Source organism: Metopolophium dirhodum, chromosome 2, assembly GCF_019925205.1.
Source record: "Metopolophium dirhodum isolate CAU chromosome 2, ASM1992520v1, whole genome shotgun sequence".
Lineage (NCBI taxonomy): Eukaryota > Metazoa > Arthropoda > Insecta > Hemiptera > Aphididae > Metopolophium > Metopolophium dirhodum.
Genome location: NC_083561.1, coordinates 1,937,451 through 1,956,219, shown reverse-complemented (window position 1 = coordinate 1,956,219; position 18,769 = coordinate 1,937,451). Strand labels below are relative to the sequence as shown.

The following is an 18,769-nucleotide window of genomic DNA, read 5'->3' as shown; positions in this document are numbered from 1 at the left end:
ACAGGCCTAGGTATAGTATTGTGTGTTTGTGTACGTTCGACGTCACTTGCTACCGAGCCTATAAGGATGTAAACAAAATACCCAGATGATGACGTGTTACAAGTTATAAACACATAACATGTCGTATTAACTGGTTATGAGGCCCGGTCGCACGAAATAAATAACTTGAAACTTCTATATATTATTTTGGTAATGATTGTGTATTCGTGTGTTGTAATTGTTGTTTGAATTATTTTAGTCGAATTTCTGAGGGGTGGGGAGGCTGGCTGCCAAATTATTTTACACTTATTATATAGGAATACTATAGATATTAAAGCCGCTATTTGCTCGCCAATGACGTCGTCATGTCGTAATTGCCTTCATTCATCATTGCACTGTCTCAAGCGTCTCTGAGTCAAGATCATCATTAACTCTATACTACCTTTACTAATATTTTATATTATTCGTTGGTGCGTATTAGTGTGTTATACAAGGATATAGTGATGTACTGGTGTATTATATAATAGGTACCTATATATATTAGAATTTTACATGTTAAAAAATATAGATGACACGGACATTCACATATCTCAGTCCATGGACGTATGTATACATGTTATCAGTGGCGTATCTACAGGGGGTCATATGGGGGTCATATCCCCCCCTCCCGAGACCAAATTTTGTACAAAATACAACATGTATATAATAATACGAGTATAATATATTGTGTATACTGAATGTCTATTAAAAATTGTGTATCCCCAACTTGAAAAAATGCTAAATATGTACGATACTGCATGTCATGTTAGTAGGAAAAAAACCTAGAAAAACATTGAACGGAAATAAAAGTCCAAGCGATTGCCATGTGTTTCAGTGTTTGTCATACTGTGGGGCACCTACCCACTTACATGTTGATTGGATGAACTGAAAAAACTGATAAAATATGTAGGTAACATTGTTATTGTTTGCGAATAAATATGTACCAGTGGCGTATCCGCGTATAGGTAAATTAATTATTTCCACTGAGAGTATTTTAACAATTTTATTGTGAGTAGGCTACAAGTGGGTCACTGTAATGGATTGTGTTAAACTTGAATTCAATGATATAATATCATATTATTATATAAGATAAACGAATATGAGCGAAGACGGTCAGTCAGCCTATATATGATATTAGTGTATTACTAAGTATATTAATTGATAATATTATTGTGAATAAAGAAATTTATATACCTATAACCTATAACCTATTTACGTGGAACTCTGTTTTAAATTTTCAATCCTTGGCTATAAAAGTTGAACATTGTATACATTTTTAACTACAAAATAATTATTAAATATTAATTAATTTTGTCAAAAATCGAACTTTAAATGCTTATGAAAGAAAATTGTGCCTATGTATTTTTAATATTTTTAAACTGATATTGTAACAAGATGATATTCTAAATTTCTGATATTCTAACCTAACCAGGATCCTTGTATTAAATTGTCATGCTTTTTTGACAAACAACTTTTTATTGATATTTATAGAAAAAAAAACTAAAAATTTAAATTTTAAATTGTCCGTAAACAGCTCAAAAAAAGTCAAAATATTTTCAAAATGTTATGGTGCATAGAAAATAAGAATATAAACATTCAGAAAAATTTTCATGTATCTACAGTTATATTCGTTTTTGAATTAAGTACAACATAATAACAAAATCGCTACAGTGAATATTCTTGTAAAAAAATGAACTTCAAAATGCTCATAAAAATTTTATTTGACTTTCTTGTATACATTTTCTTACTTAACATGCATTCTAAACTATTACAATGAAAATTAAACAAAATAAATTTAAACCTCACGATTTAAATGTTAAAGTCAATAGGGATGATAAAATGGAAAATCATAATTATAATATTATGATTTGTAAAAATTTTGTCGGTGAATTTTTGTCCGCAATGTCAATATGTCATACGCATGCGACATGCCATATAAAAGCGGGGTTCGGGACTACCCACTTATAGCAATTGAATCATATGCGTATTAGTAGCTAACTGTTTTTATATTTTGGTAATTTTTTTTTAGTGTATTTTTTTTTTTTTTTGTGTCTGTCATCACCTTTTAAGAAAGTAAAAGTGCTTGGATTTTCTTCAACAGTAACTTTTCTGATAGGAAAGTGAATCTAGTTGGTACTTTGGGGGGTCAAAAGTAAAAATTTCCCAGTAGTTTTCAAAAGCGACGGGAAAAACAAAAGAAAAATTAAGGAAAAACGGGAATTTTTACGCAAAATCTGTTTTTGAGAAAATCTATAACTTCTATACACCATCAAATTTTGAAAATAAGTTGACTCTTTTTGAGCTGAATACGGACATCGTCAGTTTTTAATTTTAGATTACGAGCGAAGCGATGAATGTATTGATTTAATAATGATGTGTGTTTTTTTTAAAATTTTTTTTTTAATTTTTGTGTCTGTCATCACCTTTTAGGACAGTAAAAGTGCTTGGATTTTCTTCAACAGTAACTTTTCTGGTAGGAAAGTGAATCTAGTTGGTACTTTGAGGGGGTTAAAAGTAAAAATTTCCCAATAGTTTTCAAAAGCGACGGGAAAAACAAAAGAAAAATTAAGGAAAAACGGGAATTTTTACGCAAAATCTGTTTTCGAGAAAATCGATTTTGATTTTTGGTATCACTCTAAAACAAATGACCGTAGGGACATGCAATTTTGACTGAATGTTTATATTAGCATTTTCTATACACCATAAAATTTTGAAAATATTTTGAATAATCACGAAAATTAGCAAATTATTTTGAGTTGAGAATTCATAAAAATATTTCTTTTTAAATCTAAGATTTTAAAATGTAATATAAGATTACTCATAAGTTTGTCAACCTTTATCAAAAAAAAAATGTCTACAAGAAACTTAAATTAAATTTTTATGAGCGTCTGAAATTTATATTTGTACAACAATTGATATTCACTCGATTTCTCATGTAACAATTTTCTTATTTTATTGTAATTAAAAAACGAATGACTGTAGATACTTGAAAATTTCACTGAATATTTATATTAGCATTTTCTATACACCATAACATTTTGAAAATATTTTGACTCTTTTTGAGTGGTTTACGGACATTGTGAGTTTTCAATTTTTTTAGTTTTTTTTTCTATAAATATCAATAAAAATTTTTTATTGGGTAAAAAAGCGTGAAAATTGAATATAAGGCTCCTGATATATCGTTTTAATAGCAGTTGAAAAATATTAAAAATACATGGACACAATTTTTTTTTATAAGCATTTAAAGATCAAATTTTGACAGCATTTATCAAATTTATAATTTATTAATTATTTAGTAGTTAAAAATGTATAAAATGTTTAACTTTTATGGCTAAGGATTGAAAATTTAAAACAAGGCTCCACGTAAATAGGTTATATATAAATTACTTTATTCACAATAATATCATCAAATATACTTGGTAATATCATAGGCTGACTGAATGTTTTCGCTCAGAATCGTTTTTCTTATACAATGATATATTATATCATTGAATTCAAACTTAACACCATCCATTACAGTGACCCACTTGTAACCTACTGTACAGCAGAGTGACATCCACTTATCCACTTTTTTTTTTTAGTTTTTTTTTCTATAAATATCAATAAAATTTTATTTGTTGGGTAAAAAAGCGTGAAAATTTAATGCAAGGCTCCTAATATATTGTTACAATAGCAGTTGAAAAATATTAAAAATACATAGGCACAATTTTTTTTTATAAGCATTTAAAGTTTAAATTTTGACAAAATTTAAAATTTAACAATTATTTAGTAGTTAAAAATTTATAAAATGTTCAACTTTTGTTGCTAAGAATTGAAAATTTAAAACAAGGTTCCACTTAAATAAGTAAATATATAAATTACTTTATTCACAATAATATCATACGCTGATTGACTGTTTTCGCTCAGAATCGTTTTTCTTATACAATGATATTATATCATTGAATTCAAATTTTACATCATCCATTACAGTGACCCAGTTGTAACCTACTGTACAGCAGAGCGACATCCACTTACCCACCTTTTTTAATTTCGATCCCCCAAATCACCTTTAATCTCTTTTCTATGCCCTAAATCCTAAGTACAAACTAGATTTAATTTTAAACGGATATCACCCTATAGTATATTATTATTATTGTTTATTATACTCCGAAACGGCAATTTTACATATTATTACAAGTAGGTATGGTATAAGTACAGTAAGGTAAAATACATAAATAAATAATTAGGTACATAAATAATTTAGATAAAAGTATAAATATTTCAGAGTATACATGTTATAATATAGATAAATAGTATAATTATAAAGGTAGAAGTATAATAATTATACTTCTACCTTTATAATTATTAGTGGCCTAAGGATTATTGGTTGTTCGCAGCTCTGAGCATGCGGTGTAGAGTGTGGTTGTGCCCATACGAGGTCTTGTGGGTTGGGACATAAAATTGTGATTGGTTTCTGGAAGAATGAGAAGGAACTCTGAATGGTATGGCTGCAAGGGGATCAGGAACGTCCAAAGAACCACTTAGAATTAAATTTAGAAAGTCTAAGTCTGCTTTTGCACGACGAGAGGTAAGAGTTGGGATGTTCAAAACTTATGTTGGAATAATCATGATTTTCGTGATAAATGTTCATTTTGAAGGCAATAAAGTTAATAAATTTATTTTGGACGCGTTCAAGTCGTAGCTGGTCTTTGACTAAATACGGTTGCCAGATCACAGATCCAAATTCAAGAAGAGAGCGGACAAGGGCATAGTATAAAGTACAAATGCATCCAACCGACTTAAATATAATTTAGTATTACGTATGATGAACCCGAGGACTTCAAGTGCTCTATTAACCATCGAATTTATGTGAGTGCTAAAACATAGATTAGGCGAGTAAATTATACCAAGGTCCTTAATGGAGGAAACTCGTTCAAGTTCCGTGCCGTTAAGAAAGTATGTGGTTAAAATTGGAGTTAAAGATCTGGAGAAGGAAATAATGTTACACTTAGAAAGGTTTAGGGTTAAACCTAAATGAGAGACCCATTCTGTAAAAATGTCTAATTCACTCTGAAGTAGGGTGGAATCTGAAGGGGACTTAATTTTATAAAATATCTTTATATCATCCGCATACAACAAAAATTTTACTTGGTTAAGTCGTATGGAGATAGAGTTAACAAAAAGTGAAAATAGTAATGGGCTTAGGTGGCCGCCCTGGGGAACGCCAGAAGTTGTTTCAAATGTTTTTGAAGAGGACCCCAGTATCGATACGAATTGGTTTCTTCCAGTTATGTAAGATTTAAGCCAAGATAATAGTGGGTTACCAACTCCCATGCTTTCAAGTTCGTTTATTAATATATTGTGACTGATAGTGTCAAAAGCCTTCTTAAAATCCGTTGTTATGGTATCGACTTGATAACCAGATTCTAGGCATTTGGCAATGAACGTCGTAAAAATAACACTGCTAGTGATGGTAGATTTTCCCGGGTGGAATCCATGTTGCTCATCAATTAAAATATGATTAAAACACCTTTTAATATTACAATAAACGACTAGTTCGAATAGTTTAGCTAGATGTGGTAAGATTGAGATTGGTCGATAATTGCTGACTAAAGAATAAAGAATAAAGAATAATCTTTTTCTGGTATAAAAATGCCTCCAAACACAATGCAATTATGCTATAAGCCTATAACTATATATTATTATAAAATACTAATAATTATAAAGGATAATATAGTATTATATGCTATAGCGTAATTGTTTTTCTATATTAGCTTAAAATAATAAATTACCTACTTAATTATCTGTTATATGATCATAATTCATAGGTAGGTAATCTGGTAATCACTAATGATTAATCAGTCTTCATTGTCTACCTTTTTAAGTCATTAAAGCGATTAAAAATAAAGTCTTAAAAACCCGCTTTTCTCATAATTTATAAGCTATTTTTACTATCATTGGCTGGGCCAAATGGGAGATGAGAATAAAAAGAAATCCATAGATAATAAAGATATGGATAGGACATAATGGTCTTATCAGTGGTCTTCGAGGGGAACCAATTAAAGTTAAAGTATACCTCGCAGATGTATATAATAATACATACAGGGTGATTTTTTAAGCATGCTCACCCCATTTTTATGCTTAAATTATGCATATATTCAAATTTTGATTTTTAAAATTTTTGAGTGTCATTAAAGACGATAATTTCGATTACTTAGATTTTTCACAACATTTAAGGAGTATCCTGTGGCGATACCAACTTTTGTTTTTCAAATGACAACCTATATGTTTTAAATCAAAATGTGATTCAGATTAATTTTCTGAAAACTTTGACGTATCGTAATCGTAATTTGAACGAAAACTTCCGGAGTTATTCTATTGGAAATATTAAGGAATAAGGATAATAGTCTATTAAATACTAATATTAATTAGGCCAATATTAATTTTTAACCATTATTTACTTATTAACAAATATTTTATACTGCATACCGAATTATAATAAATTATCGAGTTCGTATCCATTTACAATGTATTTTAGTATTTAATAGACTATCATCCTTATTCCTTAATATTTCCAATAGAATAACTCCGGAAGTTTTCGTTCAAATTTCGATTACGATACGTCAAAGTTTTCAGAAAATTAATCTGAATCACATTTTGATTTAAAACATATAGGTTGTTATTTGAAAAACAAAAGTTGGTATCGCCACAGGATACTCCTTAGATGTTGTGAAAAATCTAAGTAATCGAAATTATCGTCTTTAATGACACTTAAAAATTCTAAAAATCAAAATTTGAATATATGCATAATTTAAGCCTAAAAATGGGGTGAGTATGCTTAAAAAATCACCCTGTATATACCTATTACCTATATCGAGTATCGACTATCAATCACGGCTTAAGATAAAGAAGCCTCAATTGCCTTCCCTTCCGGAACGCGGCCTCAAATATATTTAACATAGGCGTGGCCTATCCATATCTTTATTATCTATGAAAAAAACAGACATTTCTTATCACACTCAGGGAGACAAGGTTTATCTTTAGTCCGTGGACCCGGTCAATTGCTTAATCCACAGATTGCTATATAGTGTAGAAGCACACATTATATGAAAATAATTTAAATATATTTTCATATAATCTGTGGTAGAAGTCTGTGCTTCAAACCACGATTTAAGATAGTATGGTTGCCCATCGACTTGTGATAAGAAATCCAGTACACTGAATCTTACTTTTTTTACTATAGCAGCGCTCCATGTGAGCAAAATAGTGTCGTAAACTCGTAATTCGAGCGACTGTTTAAATCATACGGATACGACGTACTATTGGTATCGGTGTAATATATACCTTGATGAAACAAGTTTTTATGAATGTTACCCACTGATTAGATTCTAATTAAATAATTACAATAGTTTTAATACAAATAATATCCAAGAACACAAATAATAAAGTTAATAATAATAATACACTTTTTTGTGATATGTCGGTTAGAGTTGAATCATCTTGTACATGTACCTGTATAACAGTCAACATCAAAGATGAGTTCCGTAAGACATTGGTACATTATTATTTTATATTAATATTATAATGTAATTAATAATGTAATATTCCACGTTATTTTTTAAATGATAATTTTAGTGCCATGGATAATTACATTAGATGCCGCAAACAACAAATCCAAACTAATAGGAATCGCATCTTTAACAAGTCTGGGCTTTTTCAAACATATTTGAAAAATATGATTTTGTATGAATATTCTATAATATTATTAAATAATATTATTTTACTTACTGTATACTTGCTAAATCCTGCACCAGATTCCCAATTATTAATTACATCCTCTTTCTTGAAGTGGTAACGGCATACTTTAGAATTAGTTTTAAAACCAACATCTAAAACTTTTTCCTACTCATCCCTTAAACTTAAAGAAGAAGTTTTAGGAACACCAAATAAACTAATTTTTAAATCATTATAAGGACATAAAGGTACAGAACATGCCATTTTTATTTTTATAATATAAAAAATAACCAAAATTATAGCAATATAATTGATTAATAAATTATATTAACATAGTAAAATATCAAATGATAATTAATATGTTTAAACTGTTTAAAGTATTATTATATTTATACATCAGTTCTGCCATGTTACGTTTAAATCATGAACTAAGATTAGTTCTTAGTTCATGGTTTAAATATACAGTTTTAGGTGGGTAAAAGTAGTCTGCATAGTCTTAATTATCTCCACTACAAGCGCTATAGTATTAAAAACAGCTGATTGCTAGATTCATATTGATGGTCGTCGGATAAGCCATTTTACCGTAGTCGATGGGCAACCATACTATCTTAAATCGTGCTTCAAACACGTTCTGGCAACACTGGATTATTGGCCCTTCCGTTTCTTTATTATCTATGGAAAATTGTTGTTTCAAAAGTTCAAAACAATAAAACATCATTATTCATAATTCATATTTCATAATAATATAATATTAGATTAAATTGAAAGTTGGGTACTATTATTATTATTATTATTATTGTTAAATTAAATTATGCCGAAAGTTCGTAGAAGCCGAAAACCGCCTCCTGATGGATGGGAACTTATAGAACCTACGCTAGAAGAATTGGAGCAAAAAATGAGAGAAGGTAGGTACGGATTTTTGTTTCTGTAAGAATACTTGATTGTTAAGGTATTATTTCACCACCAATGAGTTCGGTCTTCCGTTTAGACCGATAAAAATTATACAAACAAATATAACATTATAATCAGATATAGATCTACCTATTCTACAAAAAAATATGTGGTTGTTGTTATAATTATAGGCATACTTAAACTTTGGTTTCAGGTACTGCATGAAATCAAACTATTTATTTTAAAAATATTTAGGTTGTACGACACTGATTCCAAGTCAAAAAATTTAATTTATACACTTATTATTGATTAAGACCATAGGTGGGGTTCATTAAAATATCAAGGGGGTTAACATAATTAACATCAATGAGAGTGGACTTCAATCCTAGACAACTAAAAAAGGAGGGGCTTAACGGACGTTTGGGGAGGCTAAAGCCCCTTAAGTCCCCCTTCCCCTAATCACCGCCAATGATTATGACTATAGTTATAAATTATAATGTCTTAGACATTATAAAATAAAAACAGTTTGTACAAAATTATTTGTATTTTATTAATCAATAATTAATCAACAAAAATTTAAATATGCTACATTGTGACTAACATCGATAAATAGAAAACAGATAACAGAAAAAAATGTAACAATATTAGAAAATCTAAAATAATATTTTATTTTACATTTAGGTACATATTTTATTAATAAATCAGATTTTTTTGCCCATATGGTTAATGTTGGTTTAGAATAATAATAAATTATTTATAGTATTAATTTGCTGTATGAATATTGTAAAAATTAGGTATATTTATATTAATATTACATTATGTGGTTTTTAGCTGAAACTGAATCTCATGAAGGCAAACGTAAAGTAGAAGCATTGTGGCCAATTTTCAAAATTCATAACCAGAAATCAAGATATATTTATGATTTGTTTCATAGACGTAAAGCTATTTCTAGAGGTTTGTTTGTATTAAAATATCAGTTTTGAATACAACTATAATTATTTATTATAATTGTGTATGTTTTAAATCCTAATTGCAAGAGGAAATAAATAGAAAATATAATTAGATGTTTTTAAAAGAGTACAATTTATGGTTTTTGTTTAGGGTTTTAATACATAGTGGGGCATAAGATATGCATCAGTTTTGAAGGGCTGTAAAATAAAAACTATTGAACTTATAGAAATTAGGTTTATATTTTCAATTCAGTAGTTTATATAGTTTTTTTACATTAAGTTTTAAAGATTACATCTCTAAGATGTTGGCCGTCAGAACGATGCACTCTTGAAGGCGATTCCGGTAGGTTTCCACTGCTTGTCGGTACACTTGGATGGGTATAGCCGTAACTTCCTCCTTGATTCTCTGCTTAAGTTCTTTTAAGGTGTGAGGACGTTGTTTGAACATTTTTTTCAAATGCTCAAAAAAAAAAGTCACAAATGCTCAAATGGTCTATTTTGGTGAGCGCGCATGTCACTCCACGTCACCTTTCAAACAAAATGGCCATTCTCAAAAAAAGTTTTCACGGAAAAACCCCGAGGCTCTCCTGTTCGAGCCTTGGCAGCGACTGACGCTAGATAAAACTAGACACTTTCACGAATTCTTCCTACCACCACAGGCCGAGCTGTGGTCATTCAAAATCGATGCATATCTTATGTCCCACTCTGTATTACAGTTGCAAAATCTGTACCCAAATGTTCTCATTTTTTCCGAATAAAGACAAGTATCACTTTGAGAATGAGTTTTAAGGGGATCGGTGGTGGACAGTTATTTTATCCAAAACATATCAATCTTTTGTCTATCATACTGATCGACCTAGTAATGTGATAATACTTTTGAAAACTGATTTGAATTTGTTATTATGTTTACTTGAGATTGGTCAGTCCACTTTTTACAATTTCACCACCACCACCACACTACACTACCCCCCCCCCCCCCCCACACTCATCAACAATACATTTAGTTTTAATATTTTGAAGGTTTAGACATTATAAAAAATTCAGATCAGTTTTCTGAAATATCTTATTATTAGGTCGATCGGTAGAATGGACAAGAAGTACATAGGTGACTTGTACATGCAGATGTGGGAGAGCTCTGTTACTTCTTTTACACACAGTCATACACACTATTGATCACGTACTATACGTCTAAACACACATTTACAAAACCCGTATGCATGCAATTTGTAAATTGCCTATTTCAAAATCTTTAAAATATGTCCGCCACTGATTCCCTTAAAATTATTTCTACAAGTATTTAAATTTCAGGTTACGTCATTGGCTACACAACACAGTAACATGTTCATACTATGTGGCCAATAATCAACTACCCCTTCCTCTTCAATACTTATAAGCAGGACTTGGAATTTCTAGTAAATACCTTATTTTTTTTTATTTTGGTAAGTCTTAGACTCTTAAAACATCCGATGTAAGATACAAATTTGTTTCAAACTTCTCAGATGTCGTAGGCAGGTATATACAATTTTATTTTGTTTATTTCCAATTTTAATTACTATTTTTTGTATTTTTAGATATATTTTCAAAAATTAATGGAATTAAACACAATTGGTTGATTTTTTTTATAATTGCTCATCAATTATGTCTAAAATTAGAAATTTGAATATTTTGAAATGTATTGAAAATGCTCGTATATTGAAGTGAATTATTTTTTTAGTAAAAAAACAACTGGTACTTGCCTAATTCCCGAGCATTGGTTGCCTTGTATCTACCGTATAATACATTATACCAATAAATAGACTATAATTACAAAAGTATTTTAAAGAACAAAAAGACGAGTACGTGGGTAAGGGTCTGCTGTATATTAGGTGTTTAGAGAGTCACTGTAATGGATGTGTTCAATTTGAATGCAATAATCATTATATACAAAAAAAGATACTGAGTAAAGATGGACTGTCAGCCTTAAATATTACTAAGTAAATCTTATGATATTATTGTGATAATATTAAGTCTTTAAAAACTGTCCGCCACCAATCCCCTTAAATTAAATAACTTAGACATAATTCTGTACCATTGTTGCCGAGTAAGAAAAAACTGCTAAGACAATTTCAAATTGAAAAGATTATATTACTTAAGTTAAATTACAATTTTTTTGTTTTGACTGGCCATTGTTGTTTGATTAACAAATAGTTAAATATTTAATTACATTTTATTCAATAATTAAAAACATATAATATAATATGCTTGTACTTATTTTTAGATATAACTATATATCTAATATTTTTAATATAAAATTATTAAAGTATAGGTATAGTTTAAATTATAATTGACTTTTTTTTGTTATAGAATTGTATGATTTCTGCCTGCAAGAAAAAATTGCAGATCAAAATTTAATAGCAAAATGGAAAAAACAAGGTTATGAAAACCTATGTTGCCTTCGTTGTATTCAAACTAGGGATACAAACTTTGGAACTAGTTGTATATGCAGAGTCCCAAAATCTAAACTAGAAGAAGTAATTGCTTAATAATTTTATATATTCAAATATTAGTTTTAAAATCAACATATTATTTACTTATGTATTATATTTTTCAGGGTCGAATTGTGGAATGTGTGCATTGTGGATGTAGAGGTTGTTCCGGCTAAATAAACACTAAATACTAATTAAATGAATACTGAATTATTTTTATTCTTTATATGTGTAGTGAATTTATTTCTATATTAATATTTGTGCAGTATAAGGTATAAGCATACTAACTGAAAACTCAATAAGTTAGATATTTTTAATTCCTTAATGATTATGTAAAGTATGAATTGCATTTATTTCTAATAACAAATATTAACTTTTCTTACTAATTTTTCAATAAAAAATGTATTTTGGTAGGTATATTCATTAACTTTTTTTACCAAATAATGGTTTATTCTTATAAAAATAAGATAGGTACTAAACTCTTTCTCATATACAGTTTTTATACAGTTGTATAAGTAATCTCAGGAGGCGAGGTTCTAATATGAGGGCGTAAATGAGTGTTACTAATGCACACTAAGTGCCACTCATATAGCTTATGGTGATCCTATTGATCCTCCCTTCCCCTATCCCCCCTGTAAATACACCACTGTGCGTGTAGTTTGGTACATTTAAAGATTTAAATTAAAATATTTTGACTGACCATATGTCTGACCGCCGCCCAACGAAAACTGGTCGCCGCCGAGGTACGATCTTATTCCGAATAGAGTATACTATAATATTATATAGGTATACTATTTATATAATTAATATTAGAAATCTAGAATATATATATACTTATTTACTTTTTCTTTATAGTCTATATGGACGTACTGATATAAAATCAATAATAATAATAATAATACGACCGATGGTACCTCTGGCTGTGCCACTATAACGAGATACATATTGCTATTCTTTTAAACACTGGATTAACATTTTATGTAGAGCTAAGATGTTGGAAGTGTATATTTTTTAATACCTATGCTACTTACAAATAATACATTTTGGTGGCGCGTTGGCAGCTACCAGTCGCGGAATGTAAGTAATGGCCACAGCTACTAGCTCCCGGATGGGTGACCACCCGGGTTCATAGTAGTTAAAAACCTTGCCACACATACACGTGTTTGCTACCTACCGTAACAACCGTTAAAACAATCGTAAAATCAACCTACCGTACCAACCTTACCCCTACAACAGCTAATGACCATAGTCGCCGGGCTTAAGTTCAATAAAAAAAAAAAAAAAATACATTTTGTAGGTACGTGTATTAATTTCCTGGAACCTCCACCAATGTTATACGTTGTATCAGAGACATAGTAGGTTGTAGGTAATATAAAATGTCAAATTATGAAAGGAATAAGAAAAGATTTTGATGTTAATACTTAGGTAGGTACCTACTGAACATTGACAAGACACTGTTATTCTTAGTAGTTTTGGGTAGGTATGTGTATTTTAATAAGATAGTACCTACCACACAGCGTTCGCAATGAAATAAGAATACCTACTGCATCACACATGACAATATATTTTATGAGCAATGTTTTAGTGTGCCATAAAGTATTATTAATTACTATACATTTTATTAAATAAGTTATCAAAAATAATTATTAGTTATTATTTCCTCGTAGATAATGATCCATATAATTTATATATATTTTAATATATTATATTTACTAATGTTAGTAGTTATTATAGACCTGTAAGGGCCGTAAATTTTCCATTAATTTTATCCTCAGGCCAGGCCCGGTCAAAAAAATATTGTGAAAAAAAAGCCCTGGCCCGGTCCGAAAATGATTATATTCATTGTTGTATCTATTATCTAGTATCTATCCATAAAGTATACTCTATATATGTATCTACCTGTACCAACGTCGGTTTTATCATTATTATTTATTATTTTAAACTGTGATTATTTATTGTCAAAGAAAAATCCTTGAAAAGCCCGGTCCAACCCTTGATTTATTATTCAAAGTCCAGCCCGAAAAATTGTACAAAAAAAGCCCAGATCCGGTCCGGAATAAAATTCCAAGATTTAAAAAGCCCGGTCCACCCTTTATTTTATTTCGAGGGCCCGGCCCGGTCCAATGTTACTACGGGCCGGGCTTTTTAAGGACTGGGTCGGGCCCGCCCAGCCCTTGCAGGTCTTTAGTAGGTATACATTACTAGGTAGAAGCCAGAAGGTATTTTTAAACAAATAATATGATCAGTGCCGTAATCACCGGGAGGGGGGGGATCTCCGCCATGCTAAAAGGGCACTATGAGATAATTTTGGGGCACAATTTCTGTGATTGAATACCTTCTGTGTTAAAAACGGATCTTCATAATGCATGCGATAGATTAGCTGAATCATTTTCATCAACACAAAATCTTAGAAATGACTACATTAATATTGTGAAATAGGTATGCAAAACACTTATGTATAAAATGGGACATACCATTAAATAGTTTACAAACTAAACAACGACTTGCGAAAAAATGTTTTGATGAAGTGGATGGTGATCGTAAGTTAAATACCACTGAAAATAATTTTAAAATAAAAAGTCTACAAAATATACGTATTTTGCCTATACAATGCGCCGTATAACATAATATGCAAACAAAAGTTCTGGGAACGGATGATACTGAAACAGGTTGTTCTTAACTCTGATCTAGGTACGCTCAACACGGGATACTGTATTCTTGTAACGTTTCTAAGTCGATCTAAGTTTACTTAAATTTTTATGTAATATATACTACAAGATATGTTCTACAACATAGCGTTAAATTTATTAAAAATTTGAAAAATATATTAGATATTGCGAATTGTAATATTATTCACTGTATTATAAATTATTCATTAAAGTGATTACCTAGTGATTAGTCATTACGTCATTACGGATATTGTTTTAATCCATTACGCTTCGAATTATAACCCTTAGATTCTTTTTAGCATGTCTCCAAATTTCAATCATCACAATCAGCTATATAAATATCGTGTTTGAATTAATAAATTTCTTAATACAATATTGAAAAATAAACTTCATGTTCTATACCCACTTATAAGTCATTATAAACAAGATTTTCAAGGAAGAAATTTTAGTGTATCGATACATATCGGGTCAATTTTTAGCATTCAAGAAGTTACACGTGCAATATATAAGTTATACGTACCAACCAGTTACCAGTATCGGACTCAGGCTAAGGATTGAATACAAGGTTTCTCATAAGTAGTCCATACTATAACCAAGAAAACAGACATTTAAACAAATATGGACGACTTAAGTTATTTTGTTGTAATTAAAAAATATGTTTTTTGTGGATTTGAAACTCTTACAGTACATTTAGATAAATAGATTTATTTTATGTTATTGCTTATTTATATTATGAACCTAAACACGCCGTTGTACGGTATGTCAGTGTTGCCTCAAAAGTTAATAACAATAATATTATGATATAAATACTATATAATATACTATTATAATAATTAAATATTAATAACATAATAACAAATCTACAATTATAGTATGAAAACAATTTGCAATTTTCAACATCAATCGTTTTGTGCAATAAAAACACAGAATATTAAATGAAAAGTGTTATATTCCTACTATATACTTGGGTAGGTACTTTAGGAGTAAACCAAAATTCATATACGATTCCGAGCATTATCACTGAAAATAATTAGGTACTAAAAAATATTTAAATAGGTATACCTCCTACCTATACACTGTGAGACGTAATTAATAAGTAAAAGGTTAGGTCATAACATATGATACACACAACACACATAGGTTAAAGGTATATTTTCATATTACGACTTACCACCTACCTATTTACAATCTTATAACTTCATTGTCATCTAAATATCTTGTAATATTTTGTTTAAACGTATAGGTACCTATAAATTATAATATAAAGATGAACATCATTGAAAATAATATCGAATTTCAACTCTCATGAATTATGCGGTGTCAATATATTCACTGAATATTGAACAAGATATACATTAAAATAATTTGACTCTTTTTGAGCTGTTTACGGACATTGTCAGTTTTCAATTTTTTAGTTTTTTTTTTCTATAAATATCAATAAAATTTTATTTGTTGGGTAAAAAAGCGTGAAAATTTAATGCATAGCTCCTAATATATTGTTACAATAGCAGTTGAAAAATATTAAAAATATATTGGCACAATTTTTTATATGCATTTAAAGTTTAAATTTTGACAACATTTATCAAATATAAAATTTAATAATTATTTTGTAGTTAAAAATTTATAAAATGTTCAACTTTTATAGCTAAGGATTGAAAATTTAAAACAATGATATTATATCATTGAATTCAAATTTAACACCATCCATTACAGTGACCCACTTGTAACCTACTGTACAGCAGAGCAACATCCACTTATCCACCGTTTTTTTTTTAAATAAAAAATTTTTTTTTTTATTTTTGTGTCTGTGTACACGATAAGTAGTCGAAATAATGCTTCGATTTTCAACTTTAGTATCTTGTTTGATGGGAAAGTGAATATTGTTGGTGCATTGGGGAGGTCAAATTTCAAAAGCGCCGGGAAAAACAACATACAAATTAAGGAAAAACTGGAATTTTTACGCAAAATCGGTTTTCCACAAAATCGATTTTGGTTTTTGGTGTAACTCTAAAACAAATAAACGTATAAACATGAAATTTTCCCTGGTCATTTATATTTGCATTTTCTATACAGTTCTATCAGATTATCAAAATATTTTGATTTGTTTTGAACTGTTTAGGAATATTTTCTGTTTCCAATTTTATTTGTCTTTTTTTCTACGAATGTCAATAACACTTTATTTGTTGGGTAAAAAAAGCTTGAAAATTTAATACAAGGCTCCTATTATATTATTACAATAACATTTGAAAAATATTAAGAATCCTTAGTCACAGTTTTTATTTATAAGTATTTAAAGTTATATCATTGAATTCAAATTCTGTAACCTACTGTACATCAGAGCGACATCCACTTACTCATCTTTTTTTATTACAGTTAGTTAGTTCTACACTTCCCTTATCACTTTGTTTTTCACTACTCTTAACATCCAGCTCAGCATATTATGCTGAAGTTATTTGATCTAAATGTCTTTTCCAAGTTAATCCTTCTTGGCTTCTTCTATTACAGTAATTACTATAAGTAGTAAATAATAATAAAGTAATTTATGAAGGTAATTAATAATTATATAGGTACCTACAAAGTATATTATTATAGTTTATAATGACGATTATGACTAATTAATTCAAAACAATAATACTTATCAATATGCAATTGCAATAATGAATCCGCCGTATACATATTATTATGTAATAGGGTAATAGGTATGCTCGCAATATTATGATTATGAATTACACAACTTATGTGCTTAGCCTATATATTATAACCTATATGTACCTAGCTATAATTTTTTTATGTACCAATTTTAAATTGATTTAAACAGATTGAAATTGGCACATTTATACTAATATATAGATTATAATAATACTATAATAGTTACCTATAAATTACTGAATGTTGATGTGTATAAATTTGAAATTGTAGTTCATAATAATTATTTCATGTGATTTATAAAACTTTTAAAAATGTAAACTTATAGTACAGGTAGGTTAGACAATAATATACATTCCACTATTTCCTAATCATAAAATCAAACACCATAATGTACAGAGTGATTTTTTTAATAGTAAATACTCATTATCATTTCAGACTTAGTATAAACATCGAATTTCGAATGAGTAGTTACTAGTTAATTAGATATAAGTATTTAAAGTTTAGATGAGTGAAGTGGGGTGAAAAAATATTCGTACCCCAAAAAATGATTGATCACTACTACACTAATCTAAACTTAAAACACACTTAATGATGGGCAGCCGGGCAGGCTATACCTAACTAATATACAACTCGTTAAAAATTCAATTTTTATGTAACTCTCAGAAAAATATTTTGTTTTTAAATATGAAATTATATAACTATGTATGATGTCATTATGAGATAAAAAATTATGAAATTCTAACGATGTAAAATAGGACGGTCTCTGTGAAAAAGGGCACAAGTCAGTTTTTAAAAATTAAATATCATACTTTTGTTTTGAAAATAATTTTACGCTGGATTGACTGGTCGATCACAGACATCTATATAGTATAGATAGCGAACACCCACCATGAATTGAAGCATCAAGGTCGGGGGGCAATTGCATGGTATTTCATATGACAAATAAAATTAATTATGATTTATTTTGTATTGTATTTTATTATTTCTAAGCCTGTAGTTTTAAAAACAAAAAAAATATTTTATATAAGTTATTCTACATTTACTATTTTATTTTACCATTAAAAACGATGTTGTTCCTAATACATTTTGTATAATGATTGAAATGTTTTGCGTGTCATTAATTGTTTTTTAAGTTTAGATTTGTGTAGAAGTTGTCAATAATTTTTTGGGGTACGAATATTTTTTCACCCCACTTCACTCATCTAAACTTTAAATACTTGTATCTAATTAACTAGTAACTACTCATTCAAAATTCGATGTTTAGACTAAGTTTGAAATGATAATGAGTATTTACAATTAAAAGAATCACTCTGTACATTATGGTGTTTGATTTTATGGTTAGGAAATAGTGGAATGTATATTATGGCAGACGTTTAAATTTTTATTATATAACAAATTATTTCGTTTGACTTTT

The 18,769-nt window shown here is 29.0% G+C and overlaps 1 protein-coding gene across 1 annotated transcript; it reads left to right on the top strand.

Moving 5' to 3' along the window:
• The first annotated feature begins 8,350 nt into the window (after window positions 1–8,350).
• On the top strand, window positions 8,351–12,456 carry LOC132939728 (protein BUD31 homolog). The gene is made up of 4 exons (XM_061007058.1): window positions 8,351–8,636; window positions 9,454–9,576; window positions 11,916–12,082; window positions 12,163–12,456. The coding sequence occupies exons 1-4, from the start codon at window positions 8,543–8,545 to the stop codon at window positions 12,211–12,213; spliced, it is 435 nt and encodes a 144-aa protein (XP_060863041.1). The 5' UTR covers window positions 8,351–8,542; the 3' UTR covers window positions 12,214–12,456.
• Window positions 12,457–18,769: the final 6,313 nt, after the last annotated feature.